We start from the raw sequence: 17,607 nt of genomic DNA on the forward strand, positions 1-17,607 counted from the left end.
AGTCTCTCCAGCATGGAAATCCACTAGGTGGAGCAAAGGACCAGGAATTAGCTGACCAGGAGCGCTCACAAGCAAATTTGCAGCTATTCCTTTTCCTTACAAAACTTAGACAAAGGCTGGGGGAAATTTGGGTTTCTGAAACTGCTTCAGATCAAATGTTCCTTGCTCATTAAAATGGGTAGTAGTCCAAAGAAGAAAGAAACTCAGCTTTGCTGAGCTGGACACGATTACTAAACACACAGGAGGCACACCCGACTTGGACTCTTTCCCCATGGCTTGGCTCACTTTACACATTTCCTTTCTGCTTTCATTGGTGGCAGATGGAATTTGGGGCAGACCTCTTACCCAGGCTCCTGTAGTCCAAAAATCCTATGCTTAGATCATGCATCTTTTTCCTGCCTGCGATAACCCTCCTAAAGTTCTGGTATCAACCTGGTTTCTATTTGAATATGTTCTCTTTGATTCCAGGCCCTTGGATTAACACTTCCTTCCTTAGATTCCAATCTTGTCTTTTTTTCTGCACTTATGGGTTGTTGGTTAGCTGAGCAGGGGCCAGGAACTTGACTGATATTTATTTGAGGACTTTTAAGGTGTAAAAGAGGACTATCCTCAGTCCCCCATCAGATTTTTGTCCATTTTGCAAAGCATACTCCATATGCCTTTGCATTCAGATTGCAGGGGTTAAATGTCTTGTGTTTCAATCCATATCTACCAGTGGAAGACATGGTCTTGTTTATATAATATAGTCATCATTCCAGAACCACACAAGTCCAAACACTTGCAGACGAAATGATGGAGGTAAATTCCAAATCCAAAATTATCCTGTTTTCCATGGCTATGATTCTGTGGCAGGATAATTTATTGAAATATGAATTTCTCTGTCTTCTTCCTATATTTTCTCTTCCACTTTGATCTAAGCAAGTTAGATAGGCCCTCAGTAGTTACTCACCTTAGAGATTTTTTGCAGAATGATCTCACTGTCTTTAGATAAAACCTAAGTTCATTGAAGAGAGTATTCTCCATGCCTTTGAAGGCAGCAGGAAAAGGGAAGGAGAAAACCTCCCAAGGATATGAAGAAGCTTGAAATGTAGAAGTGGGAGTGGGTAAGACTACACGCTGTGGCTAGAGAGTCTTGAACTGGGTCAGTGGACATCTCCGTGGTGACCAGGGTTGGCTGAAAACTGTCAGGGTCTCTACCATGCAAGACCCCCTGACCTTGCACAACCCTTGGAGAGGGGAGCCCCAATAATGACTAAGATTATATTTTCTTACAATAAAGCTGGATGGGGACTCAGAATCCGTTTTAAATTGACTCAAAGAAAGTATAAACGTCCTTGCACATCTGAGTTTGTTTTCTAAGTTTTGTGTTGGCTACACTATAATTAAGAGTTCGTCATGGAAGTCTGAGACTGCATAGGAGCAGTAGAACATGGTGGCTAAGACTCTGGTCTTAGAACAAAGGTGCCTGGGTTCAAATCTCAGCTCTGTCACTGATTAGGTGTGAATCCTATTCAGTCTTTCTTTACCACAATTTTCCCACTCTGAAATGGCGATAATAATAGTACCCACCTTACAAGGTCCTGGTTGAATTCAATCAAATAATACATGTAAAGTGCTTAGAAAATCAGTCCCTGACATACAGCAAAATTCAATGTGTGTAAGCTATTTCCCATAGATTTTTTTGTGTGTCACTATTGTGGGTGTTGAAATTTTAATTACTTTTTAAAATATACACACAAATGGTACAAAATCTAAATGTTAAAAAAAAGTATACAATGAAAAATAAGGGTATAAAAGAAAAACTGTTTTCTAATTTCCCTCTCCAGATGCCACCTGTGTCACTAGTTTCTGAATATTAAACAAATGGGATTACCTACATGTTTCTGTACCCTTTTCTCCCCTAGCAGTACATCATGAAGATTATTCTTTAATAGTATCCCATTATATGGATATACTCTAGCTTACTAATTTATTTACCCAGTCTTCTTCATAGACCTCTAAGTTTCTTTCTTTCTTTTTTTTTTTTTCTCTCACAAATAATTCTGCAATAATTATCTTTATACTTACATCTTTGAGCACATGTCTGGAAGATCTGTGGGATAAATTCCTAGAAGTGAAATTACTGGATCTAAGTAATTACTACTCTAATCTTTGTGCACTACAAAATTTGATAGATATTGTCAAGTTGTCTTCTGTTCAGCAAATTATACTCCTAATACCTTTACATGAAAATGCCAAGAGAGGAGGTTATTTAAAATTTTTGCCCATCTGCTAAGCATCCTCTTGTAATTTTTATTTGTTTTTATCTTAAGAGTGAAATTGAGCATTTTAAAAAATATTTCAAAAATCTCATTTTTTTCCATTTTGAGAAACAATCTATTATAAAATGGACTTTCAGAAGTGAAAATGATACATCCGCTGGTTTTATGAAGATCCTTCTAGTCTCATCACCAGGAAAAACAATATTTCTGCCGTCACAAGCTGCCTGACAGCTCCGTTATAGGATGTACTCTGATTTCTTTGTGGTTGTTCCTCAATTCCACTGCACCAGAGCTAACAGGAGAAGACTCTTGTTTTCTTTAGTGTATTTGGTAGTGGAAGGTGCCCAGGGGTCAAAAGATGGAAGTGATATGATCTTTCCTTAGATGCATTTCTTTTTTTTTTTTATTTATTATTTTTGTCTGCATTGGGTCTTCGTTGCTGCACGCGGGCTTTCTCTAGTTGCAGCAAGCGGGGGCTACTCTTCGTTGGGGTGCGCGGGCTTCTCACTGTGGTGGCTTCTCTTGTTGCAGAGCACGGGCTCTAGAGTGCAGGCTCAGTAGTTGGGGCGCACGGGCTTAGTTGCTCCGCAGCATGTGAGATCTTCCCAGACCAGGGCTTGAACCCGTGTCCCCTGCATTGGCAGGCAGATTCTTAACCACTGCTCCACCAGGGAGGCCCCTTAGGATGCATTTCTAGAGGCTGTCACCTGCTCAGAGAATTGGAGGATCCAAGAGCAAAAGAACTTGAAGAAATCTTTTACATCCAAGATACCCCAGTGAAATCATTCAGAGATGAGAGAAGCAGAAAAATCAAATCTTACAAAATGTCTGAAAAATTTAAAAATTATTCTCTTGTGCTGTTACACTCTCTACAGTTTTCCTGTACAAGTAACAGGTGAAATGAGAATGGATCAATCAGATGTTAGCCATTTATCAAAAGAACCTCAGGAAAACCATAAGCTCTGTTGTCTTAGCTGTTATCTGGGAAGGAAGAGGCTCCCAGAGAACTGCACAGTCAGAGCTCACAAGAAACCAGGGAAGAAGGAAAAATACTATCCAAAGGAGCTGCTCTCTCTGACACGCGCTATTTCTTTTCCAGGAAGGAAACATTGCTAACTAGGAAGCCAAATCCAAATTTAGGATTTAATTAATCTTCCATTTGAAAAGTACAATCGAGATAATCAGTGTCTACTCTAAATCACCCTCTCTGCCACCCTAAGTATTAGCACACTTATGTGTGAAAATTACCCAGAAGGTGAATTGCTATTCCAACCATAAGATGGGCAGAACCAAACATTTCAGGGATCATCTAGTTCATCATTTAATAGATGCAGACATCTAAGATAAGAGTCATCAAGTGACTTTTCCATGGCTACTCTGTGGAGAGTGGGTACCATTGCTAAAATGGGAATGCAAGCTCCCCACCATAGTTTAGTATAAGGCTCTTTCCATCGGTAAAACCAGCTCTGTGCCTATTCAAGGTTCCTATTTCAAATATGTATTTACAGACAAACCTGTTTTAGTCTCCTGAGGCTGCTATAACAAAATAACATGAATTAGGTGGTTGAATAACAGACATTTCTTTCTCACAGTTCTGGAGGCTTGAAGTCCAAGATCAAGGTGCTGGCAGATTTGGTTCCTGGTGAGGGCTCTCTTCCTGGCTTGTATATGGCCACCTTCTCACTGTGTCCTCACATGGCAGAGAGTGCTCTGGTGTCTCTCTTTTCATAATAGCACTGATCCCATCATGAAAGCCCCACTTTCATGACCTCATCTAACCCTAATTACATCCCAAAGGCTCTACCTCCAAATACCATTGCCTTGCGGGGCGGGGGGTGGGGTGGGGGGGGAGGGTTAGGGCTTCAACATATGACTTGGGGGAGAGGAATGCGGTAGGAGGACACAATTCATATGTGTGTATGCATGTACTTTTTGTTGTTTGCCTCTTCCCACCAGGAAGTAAGCTCCATGAGGGCAGGGACTTATTCTGTTTTATTGACTTTAGTATTCCCAACATAAAACAGTGTCACATATGGAGCCACAACTATATTCAATAAACATTTGTGGGGTAGTTTTGTTTTTAAATTTAATTAATTTATTTTTTGCCACACCGTGCAGCTTGTGGGATCTTAGTTCCTTGACCAGGGATTGAACCCGGGCCCTGGCAGTGAGAGCATGGAGTCTTAACCACTGGATTGCCAGGGAAGTCCCAATAAACATTTGTTGAATTAATGGATTTATTGATGCTTACTACGTGCCAAGCACTGTTCTAAGCATGTTACGTTAACGTACAGAATCCTTATATAGCCTTATAAAATAGATACTATTATTCCCTCAATTGATGTGTGAGGAAACAAGCCCCGAGAGGATAAATAGTTGCCCTGGTTTCACAGGAGGCAGAGCCAAGCTTTGAAACAAGGCAGCCTCCTTAGCCCATTTTCTCATCCATTACAGTATGAACAGAGTATAATTTTCCCCCAAAGCTACTAGGATGCCTATGGAGTTAAAAACTTGCATGGATTTTAAGTACAATCTTGAGTAAAGTGTTGACATTTTATCCCAATATTCCGTAGTTTCTAGAAATGCTTCTGATTATCACACCTCAAATTCTCTAATATAAACACTAGTGTTCTGGTGGGAGCAGAGTTTTCATTGCACCATTGGTAACCAGGGTTATATTATAGACATATATTACTGACTAGCCTTGTGTTTTAGGTAGCCAGGGACAGGGGTTCCCTCCTACTCAGATGCTTCCCAATACAATATTGTCATTGACTAATTTTCCATTCTCAGGGAGTTTCCATTGCTGTAAAAAGTGATAATAAGGTTGTCGATGGAAAATGGACTTGGGGGGGTACTGGGGGGCAGTAGAGAAGACCTTCAGAGACTTAGAGCCATAGGAGCAACAGGAAAGCATGACACAGCTTGATTTTAAGAGAAAAAGTCTTCTTGCCAGTGAGGCTGGACATTCTAGGAAAATAACATAAATACCATGTTTATTATAGGCTAGGCACTTTCGTATTTCGTGTTAAATCATTCTTACTCAACCTTGAGATGTGGATATGGAAAAGGAACCGACACCTCATAGCTAATAAGAGGAGGATCTGGGATTTGAAAGCAGGCCTGTGTGACTTCAGAGTTTTGCTATTTCTGCTGGCCTCTTCCAGGAAGAGCTTCATCCTTTAAAACAGTGAGATGGCCACCCCCGTCGTCCAGTCACTCTTTAAGGTGAGGAAGTATTTGCAGTCCTTAGGAACAGCAAGTGTGTTGCCGAAGCAGGAAGCATATTGTACCATTATCACATCAGCATCTAAACGAAAAGTAAAATCCACCAATGAACCAGAGTCATATTTCTAACCAACCTCCAATTCTTTTCTGTGGCAGCTGCAGAGTCTTTTTCTCTCCCCGTCTGCGTCTGTCTCGGTCTCTCTGCTCAGAATAGTTACTTGAGGTTTAGTTTCACTTGAAATATATTAGTGATCGAAGTATACTTTCCCCTTTCTCTCTTTTTAAAACAGTTTTGAGATAATTTACATACCATAAAGTTCACCCATTTAAAGTGCACAATTCAGTAGTTTTTAGTATATCTCTAGAGCTATGCAACCATCACCAGAATCTAATTTTGGAACATTTTTGTCACCCCAAAAGAAACCTTGTACTCATTAACAGTCACTCCTCAATCACCACCTCCCCAGCCCTAGACAACCACTAATCTATTTTCTGTCTCTCGATTTGCCTATTCTGGACATTTCCTATAAATGGTATCATGCATTCGTGACTGTCTTCTTTCACTTAGCATGATGTTTTTGAGGTTCATCTGTGTTATAGCACATAGCAGTAATGCATTTCTTTTTATTACATCCAAGATCTCCTTTTTAAAAAACGCCTTTTTCATGCATAAATTTGTTCTGACCTCTCCAGGGAGCCCAACCCTGACCAGAGCCTGTTTCCTGGTGAACCAGCTTTAACATCTGACAAGGGCACCATCAGGACAGGAACCCTATTCAAGGAGAAACAGACCCCAGGTTCCTTTCCAGGCCACTGTCCATGGCAATCTCAGGATTCCTTGGAAGGACAAGATGTGGCTGTGTGGATGGCAGCCAAGGAATGACACCCTGATCTTTAGTGGCTGAGGCTAATGACGCTCGTTCCTCACTGTTTTGTTTTTGTTCTTCTGCTGAGTTTAGATTTTTAGATGAAAGGTTTTTACTAAAAGCTGCTTCTCTCCTCCTCTGAGAACCATCTGAAGCTCCAGAAGCTTCTTGCTGTGAAAAAGCTTGATTCTGCTGCCACCTGCTGTCCTTAAGCCAGAAACAACTTTGGAAAAGATGAGATCTCCTTCAAAAGCCCTCGTCTGAATATGCTGTGCTTGTATATTTAGGCCTCTTCTTTATGTCTAGGTTTTTATGTTTTCTACCTAAAAGTTCTTATCCCTTGAAAATACATCATAAGAGTGATCTGACTGAAGCTCTGTCAATAGAAAAGTTCCGCATAAACTTTTTGTTATTTAAATCAGATCTCAGGCATGGTAGCAGAGACAGTGGCCAGGGATCCTCCACAAATAGCTTGTCAGCAGAACACGAGCACATGTGAGAGACTTCCTATCAGCCTCAGAAATAACAGGGGAGATGGAACAGCCTAAGATCATGCAGCTGTGCTGCTGGAGGCCAGGTGGTCAACACAATCTAGCACTGATGTTAACGTGGCCTCACTGGTGTCCATGGGCGTGGGAGGCCTGGGAACATTTGGCTTACATGCACATGGGGACACTGAAGCCCGGAGAGTTCAGGGAACTCGCCCAAAGGCATCCAGCAAATAAATGGTAAGGAAGCCAAATGTCCTGCACCTTTGCAACTTTTCAAAGTTGGCTCCCGAATGGGCTCCTGTTAAGGAAAACCTGAAGAAGTGATTTCTTGAATTTTTTTATGAAGCAGGACCTGGAAAGGACACAGCATTGACAGACTCTGTGTTGAGATCAGCTTCACACAATAGGACATGCAAAGTCCCAGGAGGCCCACTAGGGAAAAACACCCAGACCAGGTTTTTACCAGCTGTCCTGTAAAAGAGGCCTGCTCTGCACACTGGCCAGTCAGACTGGGACCCATCTCTGCAGTCCCCAGGGGCATGCAACCTGCCTGGACTTTCCTCTTGGATTCATTCGGGCCCAGATATCATAAAGACCCTAATATTGCCTGCCCCAAGCTCATGTCAGAAATCTCATACATCATTCTTTCAATCTGTCAGCCAACAAATAATTACTCAGTTCCAATTCTGAGTCCCAGACACTGTTCTAGGCTTGAGAAGGATAAACAGAGAAAACCCACTGGCTCTGCCTCCAGAGCTCTCAGTCCAGTGAGAGAAGTAGATGGGCAGATGGATATTTACAGCACGGCGTGGATATTTACAGCACCCTGAAGGAAGGGCAGGTAACACAAACTGGGGAGAGGCTCGTGGACGTTTCCTGGAAGAGGTGACAGAAGCTATAACTTGAAGGACAAGGAATAATTCATCCTGAGGAGGAGCAGTGGCACATCTCAGCTGAGGTGTAGAAAGCTCAACAGGATGGGAGAATGCACAATTACTGTGTGATGGTTGGAGCCGCGGAAGATGAGATTTGAAAGGTGGTCAAGGGCCACATCATGAAGGACCTTACGTGCCATCTCTGGGCCTGGGTTCTTCCCAAGAGCAGAGCCTGAAAAAGGGTTGGTGTTTAGGTGGTCTATCTTGTGATGTTCCCAAGGAACTGGAGTGAGAAACTGAAAAGGTAAAACAGGAAAGGAGGGAAAATCAATCTGAGGGTACGTATGGAGTTGGCCTCCTCTGAAAGCCACTGGGCCTTGATCCCACAAGGATCAGAGTTGTCTGCCTGAGAACTGAAAGAGGGGGTGTTTATCTACCAGTTCCTGGCCCTCATTGGACAAGAGTTGTTGTCCCGGGGGCGATAATTCCCTCGTGCTTCCAGTCTCACACACACAGGGTAGTTGGGCAGGTTCCCAGTTATCCCACACGACAACATTGTTGGAGAAGGCCTGGGACAGAAGCGAGGGATGGACAGCTGAGGAGGGCTGGGGTAGGGTCACACTTGCATACGGCTAGTTGCTGCAGCAAAGGCTGGAGTAAAATAGTGGGTCGAGGGGATGTGAGAAGTGTGTGGAAGGGGTCAGCATCATGCTAGGGAGCTTGGAGTGTTTCCTGATGGTACTTAGAAGCCCACTTTTTTTTTTCAAGTTTGTCCTGGCAGCAATATGGAGAACAGTCTAGAAAGGATTAGAAGGAGAGCCGAAGGCTAGAGATGAGCTTCACAGGGTTGTATATTACATGTAAAATGGTGTGCTTATTGTGTCCGTGTGATTTTTAGCTGAGAGGGGTCAGAGTTTTCATTGGATTCTCAAAGGGGTCTGAGGCCTGAATGGAGGAAGGCAACTGTTAAAGCATCTAAGCAAAAGTGCAGATGGGTGATAATAACAAGAAGCAAGGCCGTGGGTGGAGTGGCCAGGTGTAACTGGCCTCTCTCCTGGCCTGGGGGGTCCCAGTGAGTGTAAATTTTGGAAGGACAATTATTTGGTACCTTGCAATCTCCCCAACTATATTGCTAGAAGGGGGAGGAGGGGCAGATATCCCTTGCGTGTCTTAGAGCTGCTGATGGGCTCTGAATGTGGCAGACTTAGGGCATGATGGGGACATGGGGTCCATGTCCCACCACATGGCAGATGGCCCCACACTGGGCACCCGACTTGGTGAGTGAAGCCAGTGACGTGCTCTCAGCCTCCCTAGGCACCATCTACATCACAGGCACTGGCTGCTCTGGGTTGGAGACTTCTTGAGGAGAAGTGGTAGATAAGGTGGGATCCTTGCTAACATGTATCCATCCATCACCCCAAAGAGGTGTCTACTCAGTAGAAGGAGCCTTCACTTCTGACTCTTACAGGGCTGTTAAGGGATTAGGTCCCTAGTTTAGTATTTAATCTATGCCCTCGTCTCCATTTTATGGGTTGGTTGAAAGCAAAAGCTGCTATCACTTTCTTTAACTAAAAGGTCACTGGTTACAACCGGAATACCTCATGCATTAAGTAAAGATAAGGTTCTGACTGTTTTGTTTCTAAATGAACAAATAAGATAAAAGGTTTCAGGCTGCTATTTATAAGCACTTTTTGGCAAATAGCATGTTGTGGGTGTAGAGAGTCTTCATTCCCAGTAAGTGAAAAGCCAAATGGAATAGGCTGTTATAGGGTCCACCTGAGCCCCTCTGCCCTTGACCCTGCAGCACAGAGCTCTAGGGTTCCAGTTCCACACTGTGGGTGCTCTGGAGCCACTGTGGATTTCTGGCTCTGAAGAGTCCTCTGATTTCTTGGTTTGGGTCAGTTTATGTTTTGTTCTGTTTTGTTTTGGAAAGTTGGAATCCTGTCCCTCAAAATGGCCCCACGCATGTATTCAGTGACCAGCTCAAGCATGTAATGTGGTTTCAACACCAAGCAGGCAAAGATGAGGTATGGGTTGACTGAGTAGCTGGACCTCAGGCAGCAGGGCAAGTCTGGGATTAGTTATTTTCATTCCAGTTGTGAAGGTGTCACAAGCTGATTCAGGAAGCCGCAGGAAGTTGAGATTCAAGTACTTCCCAGAGAAGAGTAAAGCAATGTTTCCTAATCTAGTGGCTCATGACGCCTGAGAGATTTATCATGTTGTCACAGGGGCTTCCATCCTTAAAGTGGGATTGGCAACTACTTCACTTTTAAAAATTCTGTAAATATCAATGTCAAAAAACCCCAAAAAACCCCAGTCAAAAAATGGGGACCTACATAGGCATTTCTCCAAAGAAGACCTACAGATGGCCAACAGACACATGAAAAGATGTTCAACATTGTTAATTATTAGAGAAATGCAAATCAAAGCTACAATGAGGTATCACCTCACACTGGTCAGAATGGCCATCATCAAAAAGACCACAAATAATAAATGCTGGAAAGGATGTAGAGAAAAGGAAATCCTCCGCCACTGTTGGTAGGAATGTAAATTGGTGCAGCCACTATGGAGAACAGTATGGAGGTTTCTGTAAAAGCTGAAAAAGAATTACCGTATGATCCAGCAATCCTACTCCTGGGAATATAGTTGAAAAAGACGAAAACTCTAATTTGAAAAGATACATGCACCCCAATATTCATAGCAGCACTCTATAATAGCCAAGACATGGAAGCAGCATAAATGTCCATTGACAGATGAATGGACAAAGAAGACGTGGTATATATACACAATGGAATATTACTCAGCTATAAAAAAGAATGAAATAATGCCATTTGCAGCAACATGGTTGGACCTAGAGATTATCATACTAAGCAAAGTAAGTCAGACAGTGAGAGACAAATATATGATATCACTTATATGTGGAATCTAAAAAAAAATCCAAAATCTTGAATATATATATATATATCTGAATCACTTTACTGTACACCTGAAACTAACACAATATTGTAAATCAACTATACTTCAGTAAAAAGTTGTTTGTTTTGAAAAAAAATTCTGTAAAAGTAAATCCATTTCTCAAAGGCCGAATGAAAGAATAAAACATCAAGCCTTGAACTTCAATGTCTGTTTTAGAATGCAAACCCCAAACCAAACACTATAGAACATGTCTTTTTAAGACTTATTTGTTAACTAATCATTCTTTTTCATGCTATTAATTTAAGGTAAATCAAGGAGCCTGCATTATTTGTTAATGGGGAAAAGCAGAAAATTATCTCAATGTTATAGTAAAGATTATAGTAAAACGAATATTATAATGCAGTCCTTGATCGTGTGCTGATTTAAACAAAATATTTGTATTTAAAATCATATTGTTATTACATACTTTATTATGCAAATGACCTAATATCCTTTAATATCATGATCTTTAAACATTTTAATTTATGTACTTCCAAAATAAATTTAATGAAGCTGGTTTTCTAAAGTGTTCAGGTCATTACATACTTCATTGCATTTTAGGAACATTTTGTTCTACATAGGTAAATGTTCCATTGAGACTGCAGCTTAAACTACCTTGTGGAAATAAATAGCAAAAGGAAAAGAAGGGATTGAGCTACTGGTAAGTGCGGTGCTTACAAAAGATATAGTAATTATGATTTTAAGTGCATTATTTACAGTTGGGTTGACAATATATTTCCATTAAGTTAATCTAAATCTAGTAAGTGCATAACACGAATGACTAAACCAGAGGAATAGTGGTTAATGAGGAACAGCAGGAGATTGCACCCCAGTAAAAACTGAATATGGGTTTATGATATCAATAATCTTTTGGCCAAAATGAATGAAATGTTTCATCTACAAGTTTGAATGAATGTTTAAGGAAATATGGAGTGGCTCTACTTACTTTTAATATCTTTTCCTAGCTTGAAGATCTAATGTTGATCTGTTGGAAATAAACATGAGACTTCTCATCTTCTCTTTGAAATAATGCATAATTCTCAACTGAGATGTGAGTGAATGTAGGTGAAGTTTTGTAGCATACTGCTATTCTCCAACATAAATTTTACAAATTTTGATATCTTAATTCTAAGCTGCATAGGAAGACAGAAGAATGAAAGGAAGGAAGGGAAGAAAGGATGGAGGAAGGAAAGGAAGGAGGGTGAATAAGGCATAGTCTTGCTTTGCCATGATTTTGTTGCCTAGAAGAAATGGCTCTGCTAAGCTTAATATCTTGATCCTCTCTGCTTTGATCTCACAGAACTCTTCCATAATAATAGTGCTTTCTTCAACAATAACCAGGGGTTGGAAGATCACTGAACAAAATTTGCCATCACTCCTGCCACTTCACCCTGTGATACACATGAATTCAGGACATCCCAAACCACCTTGTTCCTATACTGTATTTCACCCTTATCAGAAATATGGGTAAAATAGAAAAAGACACACAGCCCTAGTGTAGGATTACAATGTCTTGAATAAACAAGGCTTCCCTAACTACAAAATATCGAATTGCCCATCACCACCCTGGAGGTTATTTCAGCCCGGTACAATGCACCATAATTAAGTGCAGTAAGAGTACTAGTCATTCATTCATTCATTCATTCATTTTTAATAAAATGGAGAATAGCAATTCTGAAAGAGGAGATGGAAAATGTGGGCCAGTATGACACCTTGACTTCAGACATGCTATAAGGCAGATTAATTTTAAGAAAGAGTACTTTTAGAATTTAGGAAATCAGGAATTGATTCTCTTAAAAATCTAAGACATAGAAACTGTTCTCCAAGGCTGGAAACTGAAAATCCATGTATGGAATCTCAATCTCCAAGCATAGAACTTGACATTCCTATATGAAATACGGACTTTCAGGCACTGATTTAGGTCTTCTAGGTGTTAATTTTACCTTTCCAAGCATATAATCTGATCCTGCACATGATAATCCACTGAACAGGAAAGGGACTTGGACCTCCCAGCATAAAACCTAGTTCTCTAAGCATGAAAACTTGTAAAACAGGTATAAAATGTGTCCCTTCAAACATGGAACATGGCTTTCCAACTATGGAATTCAACTCCCCAAACATGGAATATCTCTCCAGTTGTGAATCCTGCCTCTCCAGGCATAAAATATGACTAATATGGGATCCCAATATCCAAGCATGGAAGCTGGCCCTACCAAGCATGGAATCTGGTGCTCCATGTATGGAATCTCACTTTCCAGAATGGATCCTGGCACCCCACATAGGAATCTCTATCACTAAGCATGGAATCTAAACTTACAGGAATGGAATAGCACACAATGGGTGGAATCTCAGTCTTCCAGTATGGAATGTGGCTTAATAAGTGTGGAACCTGGCACTGCAGACATTTAATCTGGTGTTTCAGTCATAGGAGTTGGCTGCCGAAGATGTGGAACCTGGTCACCCAGGCATGGAAGTTGGCACTCTGTGTACAGAATCAGACTATCCCAAAATGGAACCTGGTGCTGTAATTGTGGAACTTGACATTCCATGAAAGGAATCTCAATCTCTAAGCATGGAATTGGCTCCCAAAGCATGGGACATAGCACTCCATGTATGAAATCTGGAATTTCAAGTATTAATTTATGTGTTCTAGAGGTGAAGTGTGCCTTTCCAGTCATATATTGTGGTGGTCCTTAAGACCCAATCCTACTGGCATGGAACCTAGACATCTAAGCATGAATAATTGCCCTCCTGGTATAGAATGTGCCCTTCGAACATGGAACCTGGCCCTCCAAGATGGATTCTGCATTCCATCCATGAAGACTCTTCCAGGTGTGAGCCTGCCTGTCTAGTCATAAGATCTGGCACTCTAGGGTTGGAACCTCTACTTTTATATGTGGATCCTGATGCTTTAGGCATGGAATTAGGCCTTACAGTCATTTCATGGAAGCCTGTGTGAAATCTCTCTTTCCAAGTTTGGAACCTGGCCTTCTAGGTTGGAACCTGAACCTCAAGGCATGTCATCCGGCACACTGAGCATGGAACTTAGTCACCTTGGCATGAAATCTTGAATTCCAAGTATGGAACCTAGAATTTTAGGTAGGATATAAGGTCTTACATTCATAAGAACTGATCTGTAGAAGTAGAATCTGGTTCTCCAAGTAAGTAACTTGGCCTAAAATGTGAAAAAACTGAATTTCTGACTGTGGAAAAGCAAATCTCAAAGTAATTATTTGACCCTCCATTCACAAAACTGGAACCTGGCATTCCATATGTGGAATCTCAACCTTCAAGCATGGAGATCAGCTCTGCAGGTGTGGAACCTCGCACTCCATGTATTAAATTTCAATGTCCAAACATGGAACATGTCCATACATGTCTGGAGGCTGGAACTCCAGATATGGAACCTGGCATTTCAGTCATAAAGTTTCATTCTCCATGCATAAAAACTGGCCTACCAGGCACGTAACCTGGCACACTAGGTACAGAACCAGTGCTCCTATGTGTGCATTCAGGCCATGTAGACATGGAATTAGGCCTTCAGGCATGCCATGAATTACTAAACTGTGTGATATCTTTCCCTCCTAGCTTATAACCTGACCTTCTGTGGCATTTAGTTAGAACTTGAATGTCATCTAGCCCACCAGGTATTGAACCTGACCATCTAGGCCTTGAATCTTAACTTGGCAAGTATGGAATCTCAGTCTCTGAGCATGGAACCTGCACTACTAGCACTGAATTTGGCACAATGTGTATGGAACCTGTGATGGTTAATTTTATATGTTACTTTGTCTGGCCACGGGGTGCCCAGATTAAACATTATTTCTGAGTGTATCTGTGAGAGTGTTTCCAGATGAGATTATCATTTGAATCCATGAATTTAGTAAAGCAGATTGCCCTCCCTAACGTGGGTGGGCATCATCCAATCCGTTGAGGGCCTGAATGTAACAAAAAGTGGAGGAAGGAGGAAGTCACCCCTTTACCCCCAACTCACTACTTGAACTGGGAGTTCTCATCTCTTCTCCTATCCTCAGATTGGGATTTATGCCATTGCCTCCTTGCTTCTCGGGCCTTCAGACTCAGACTGAATTATACCACTGATTTTCTTGGGTCTCTAAATTGCAGATGGCAGATCATGGGACTTCTCAACCTCCATAACTGCATCAGCCAATTCCTCATAATAAATCTCCTCATATACATCTATCATATATATGTATATCTGATAGGATTCTGTTTTCTGGTTCTGTTTCTCTGGAGAACCCTGACTAATACAGATTTTGGAACCAAGTGTGTTCTAGAAAAACAGAATTTTAAGGATGAGTTTTCTGAATTGGTTCTGGGATTTCTGGAATTGACTCTCTAATCTGATTAGATTTAAAACACTAATGACTATTTCCTGTAGTAAATAGAGTACTGATAGTCCACAGTATGAACTGTTTATAGAGATATGCAAAATATCTGCAATGAATATCTAATTAACCACTTATAAGACGCAAGGAGCTGGATGACTCTATATATGATACTTTTTTCATTTTTATTGTTTTTTTATTGAAGTATAATTTATTTACAATATTGTATTAATTTCAGGTGTACAGCAAAGTGATTCAGTTATACATATGTGTGTGTGTGTATATATATATATATATATATATATATATATATATATATATATGTCCTTTTTCAGATTCTTTTCCATTACAGGTTATTACAAGATATTGAATATAGTTCCCTGTGTTATACAGTAGGTCCTTGTTTATCTTATATATAGTAGTGTGTATCTGTTAATCCCATATTCCTAACTTATCCCTCCCCTTTCCCTTTCCCTTTTGGTAAACATAGGTTGTTTTCTGTGAGTCTATTTCTGTTTTGTAAATAAGTTCATTTGTATCATTTTTTTTAGATTCCACATATAAGTGATATCATATATTTGTCTTTCTCTGTCTGACTTACTTCACTTAGTTAGTATGATAATCTCTAGATCCATCCATGTTGCTGCAAATGGCAATATTTCATTCTTTTTTATGGCTGAGTAATATTTCATTTTATATATAGATCACATCTTTTTTATCCATTCATCTGTTGATGGACACTTAGCTTGCCTCCACGTCTTGGCTACTGTAAATTGGGGTGCTATGAACATTGGGGTGTATGTATCTTTTCAAATTAGAGTTTTCATTTTTTCTGAATACATGCCCAGGAGTGGGATTCCTGGATAATATGGTAACTTTATTTTTAGTTTTTTAAGGAACCTCCAAACTGTTCTCCACAGTGGCTGCACCAATTTTCATTTCCACCAATAGTGTAGGAGGGTTTCCTTTTCCCTGCATCCTTCCCAGCATTTATTATTTGTAGACTTTTTGATGATGGCCATTCTGATCAGTGTGAGGTGATACCTCATTGTAGTTTTGATTTGCAGTTCTCTAATATTTAGCAATGTGGAACATCTTTTCATGTGCCTGTTGGCCATCTGTAGGTCTTCTTTGGAGATCTATTGGTCTATTTAGGTCTTCTACCCATTTTTTGACTTGGTTGTTTTTTTGTATTTTTATTGAGTTGTATGAGCTGTTTGTATATTTTGGAAATTAATCCCTTGTTGGTCGCATCATTTGCAAATATTTTCTCCCATTAGGTATGTTGTCTTTTCATTTTGTTTATGGTTTCTTTTGCTGTGCAAAAGCTTATAAGTTTAATTAAGTCCCATTTGTTTATTTTTGCTTTTATTTCTTTTGCCTTGGGAGACTGACCTAAGAAAATATTGCTACAGTTTATGGCAGAGAATGTTTTGCCTATGTTATCTTCTAGGAATTTTATAGTGTCATGTCTTATATTTAAATCTTTAAGCCATTTTGAGTTTATTTTTGTATATGGTGTGAGGGAGTGTTCTAACTTCATTGACTTACATGTGGCTGTTCAGCTTTCCCCACACCACTTGCTGAAGAGACTGTCTTTTCCCCACTGTATATTCTTGCCTCCTTTGTTGAAGATTAATTGACTGTGTGTGGGTTTATTTCTGGGCTCTCCATTCTGCTCCACTGATCTATATGTCTGCTTTTGTGCCAATACCATGCTGTTTTGATTACTGTAGCTTTGTAGTATTGTCTGAAGTCTGTGAGGGTTATGTCTCCAGGTTTGGTCTTTTTCCTCAGGATTGCTTTGGCAATTCTGGGTCTTTTGTGTTTCCATATAAATCTGAGGATTATTTGTTCTAGTTCTGTGAAAAATGTCATGGATAATTTGATAGGGATCACATTAAATCTGTAGATTGCTTTGTAGATCTTAACAATAGTAATTCTTCCAATCCAAGATCATGCACTATCTTTCTATTTCTTTGAATCATCTTCAATTTCCTTTACCAATGTTCTCAGCGTGTAAGTCTTTCACCTCCTTGATTAGGTTTATTTCTAGGTATTTTATATTTTTTGATGTGATTTTAAATGGGATTAAAATTTTTTTTTCTCTTTCTGATATTTCATTGTTAGTGTAAAGAAATGCAACAGATTTCTATATGTTAATCTTGTATCCTGCTACCTTGCTGAATTCATTTATCAGTTCTAATAGTTTTTATGTAGTCTTTAGGGTTTTATATAAAGAGTATCATGTTATCTGCATATAATGACAACTTTACCTCTTCTCTTCCAATTTGGATACCTTTTATTTCTTTTTCTTGTCTGATTGTTGTGGCTAGGACTTCCAATACTGTATTGAATAGAAATGGTGAGAGTGGGCATCCTCATCTCATTCCAGAATTTAGATGGGAAGGCTTTTAACTTTTCACCGTTGAGTATTAGGTTGGCTGTGGGTTTGTCATAAATGGTTTTTGTTATGTTGACATGTGTTCTCTCTATATCCACTTTGGTGAGAGTTTTTTTTTTTTTTCTCATGAATGGATGTTGAATTTTATCAAATGCTTTTTCTGCATCTATTGAGATGA

General features: G+C 40.1%; 1 protein-coding gene and 1 long non-coding RNA gene across 3 annotated transcripts in view; both read left to right on the forward strand.

Annotated features, from left to right (window-relative positions):
• Positions 1-17,607, forward strand: part of LOC309609433 — a 258,292-nt gene that overhangs the window by 137,517 nt on the left and 103,168 nt on the right. The window lies entirely within an intron of this gene.
• The window catches only part of FAM72A (family with sequence similarity 72 member A), a gene marked incomplete at its 5' end in the record, with an annotated part of 61,126 nt that overhangs the window by 21,358 nt on the left and 22,161 nt on the right, over positions 1-17,607 (forward strand). The window contains 2 exons of one of the 2 annotated variants that reach the window (XR_014233389.1): positions 1-5,489; positions 6,183-17,607. The exon at positions 6,183-17,607 is cut by the window's right edge and continues 22,161 nt beyond it. Coding sequence is in view for 1 of the 2 variants with exons in the window: in XM_082350761.1 (XP_082206887.1) it covers positions 1-173 (173 nt within the window). The other variant, XM_082350761.1, reaches the window with a different exon arrangement.

The sequence above is a fragment of the Balaenoptera borealis genome (assembly GCF_965194805.1).
Source record: "Balaenoptera borealis genome assembly, chromosome: 1".
Classification (NCBI taxonomy): domain Eukaryota; kingdom Metazoa; phylum Chordata; class Mammalia; order Artiodactyla; family Balaenopteridae; genus Balaenoptera; species Balaenoptera borealis.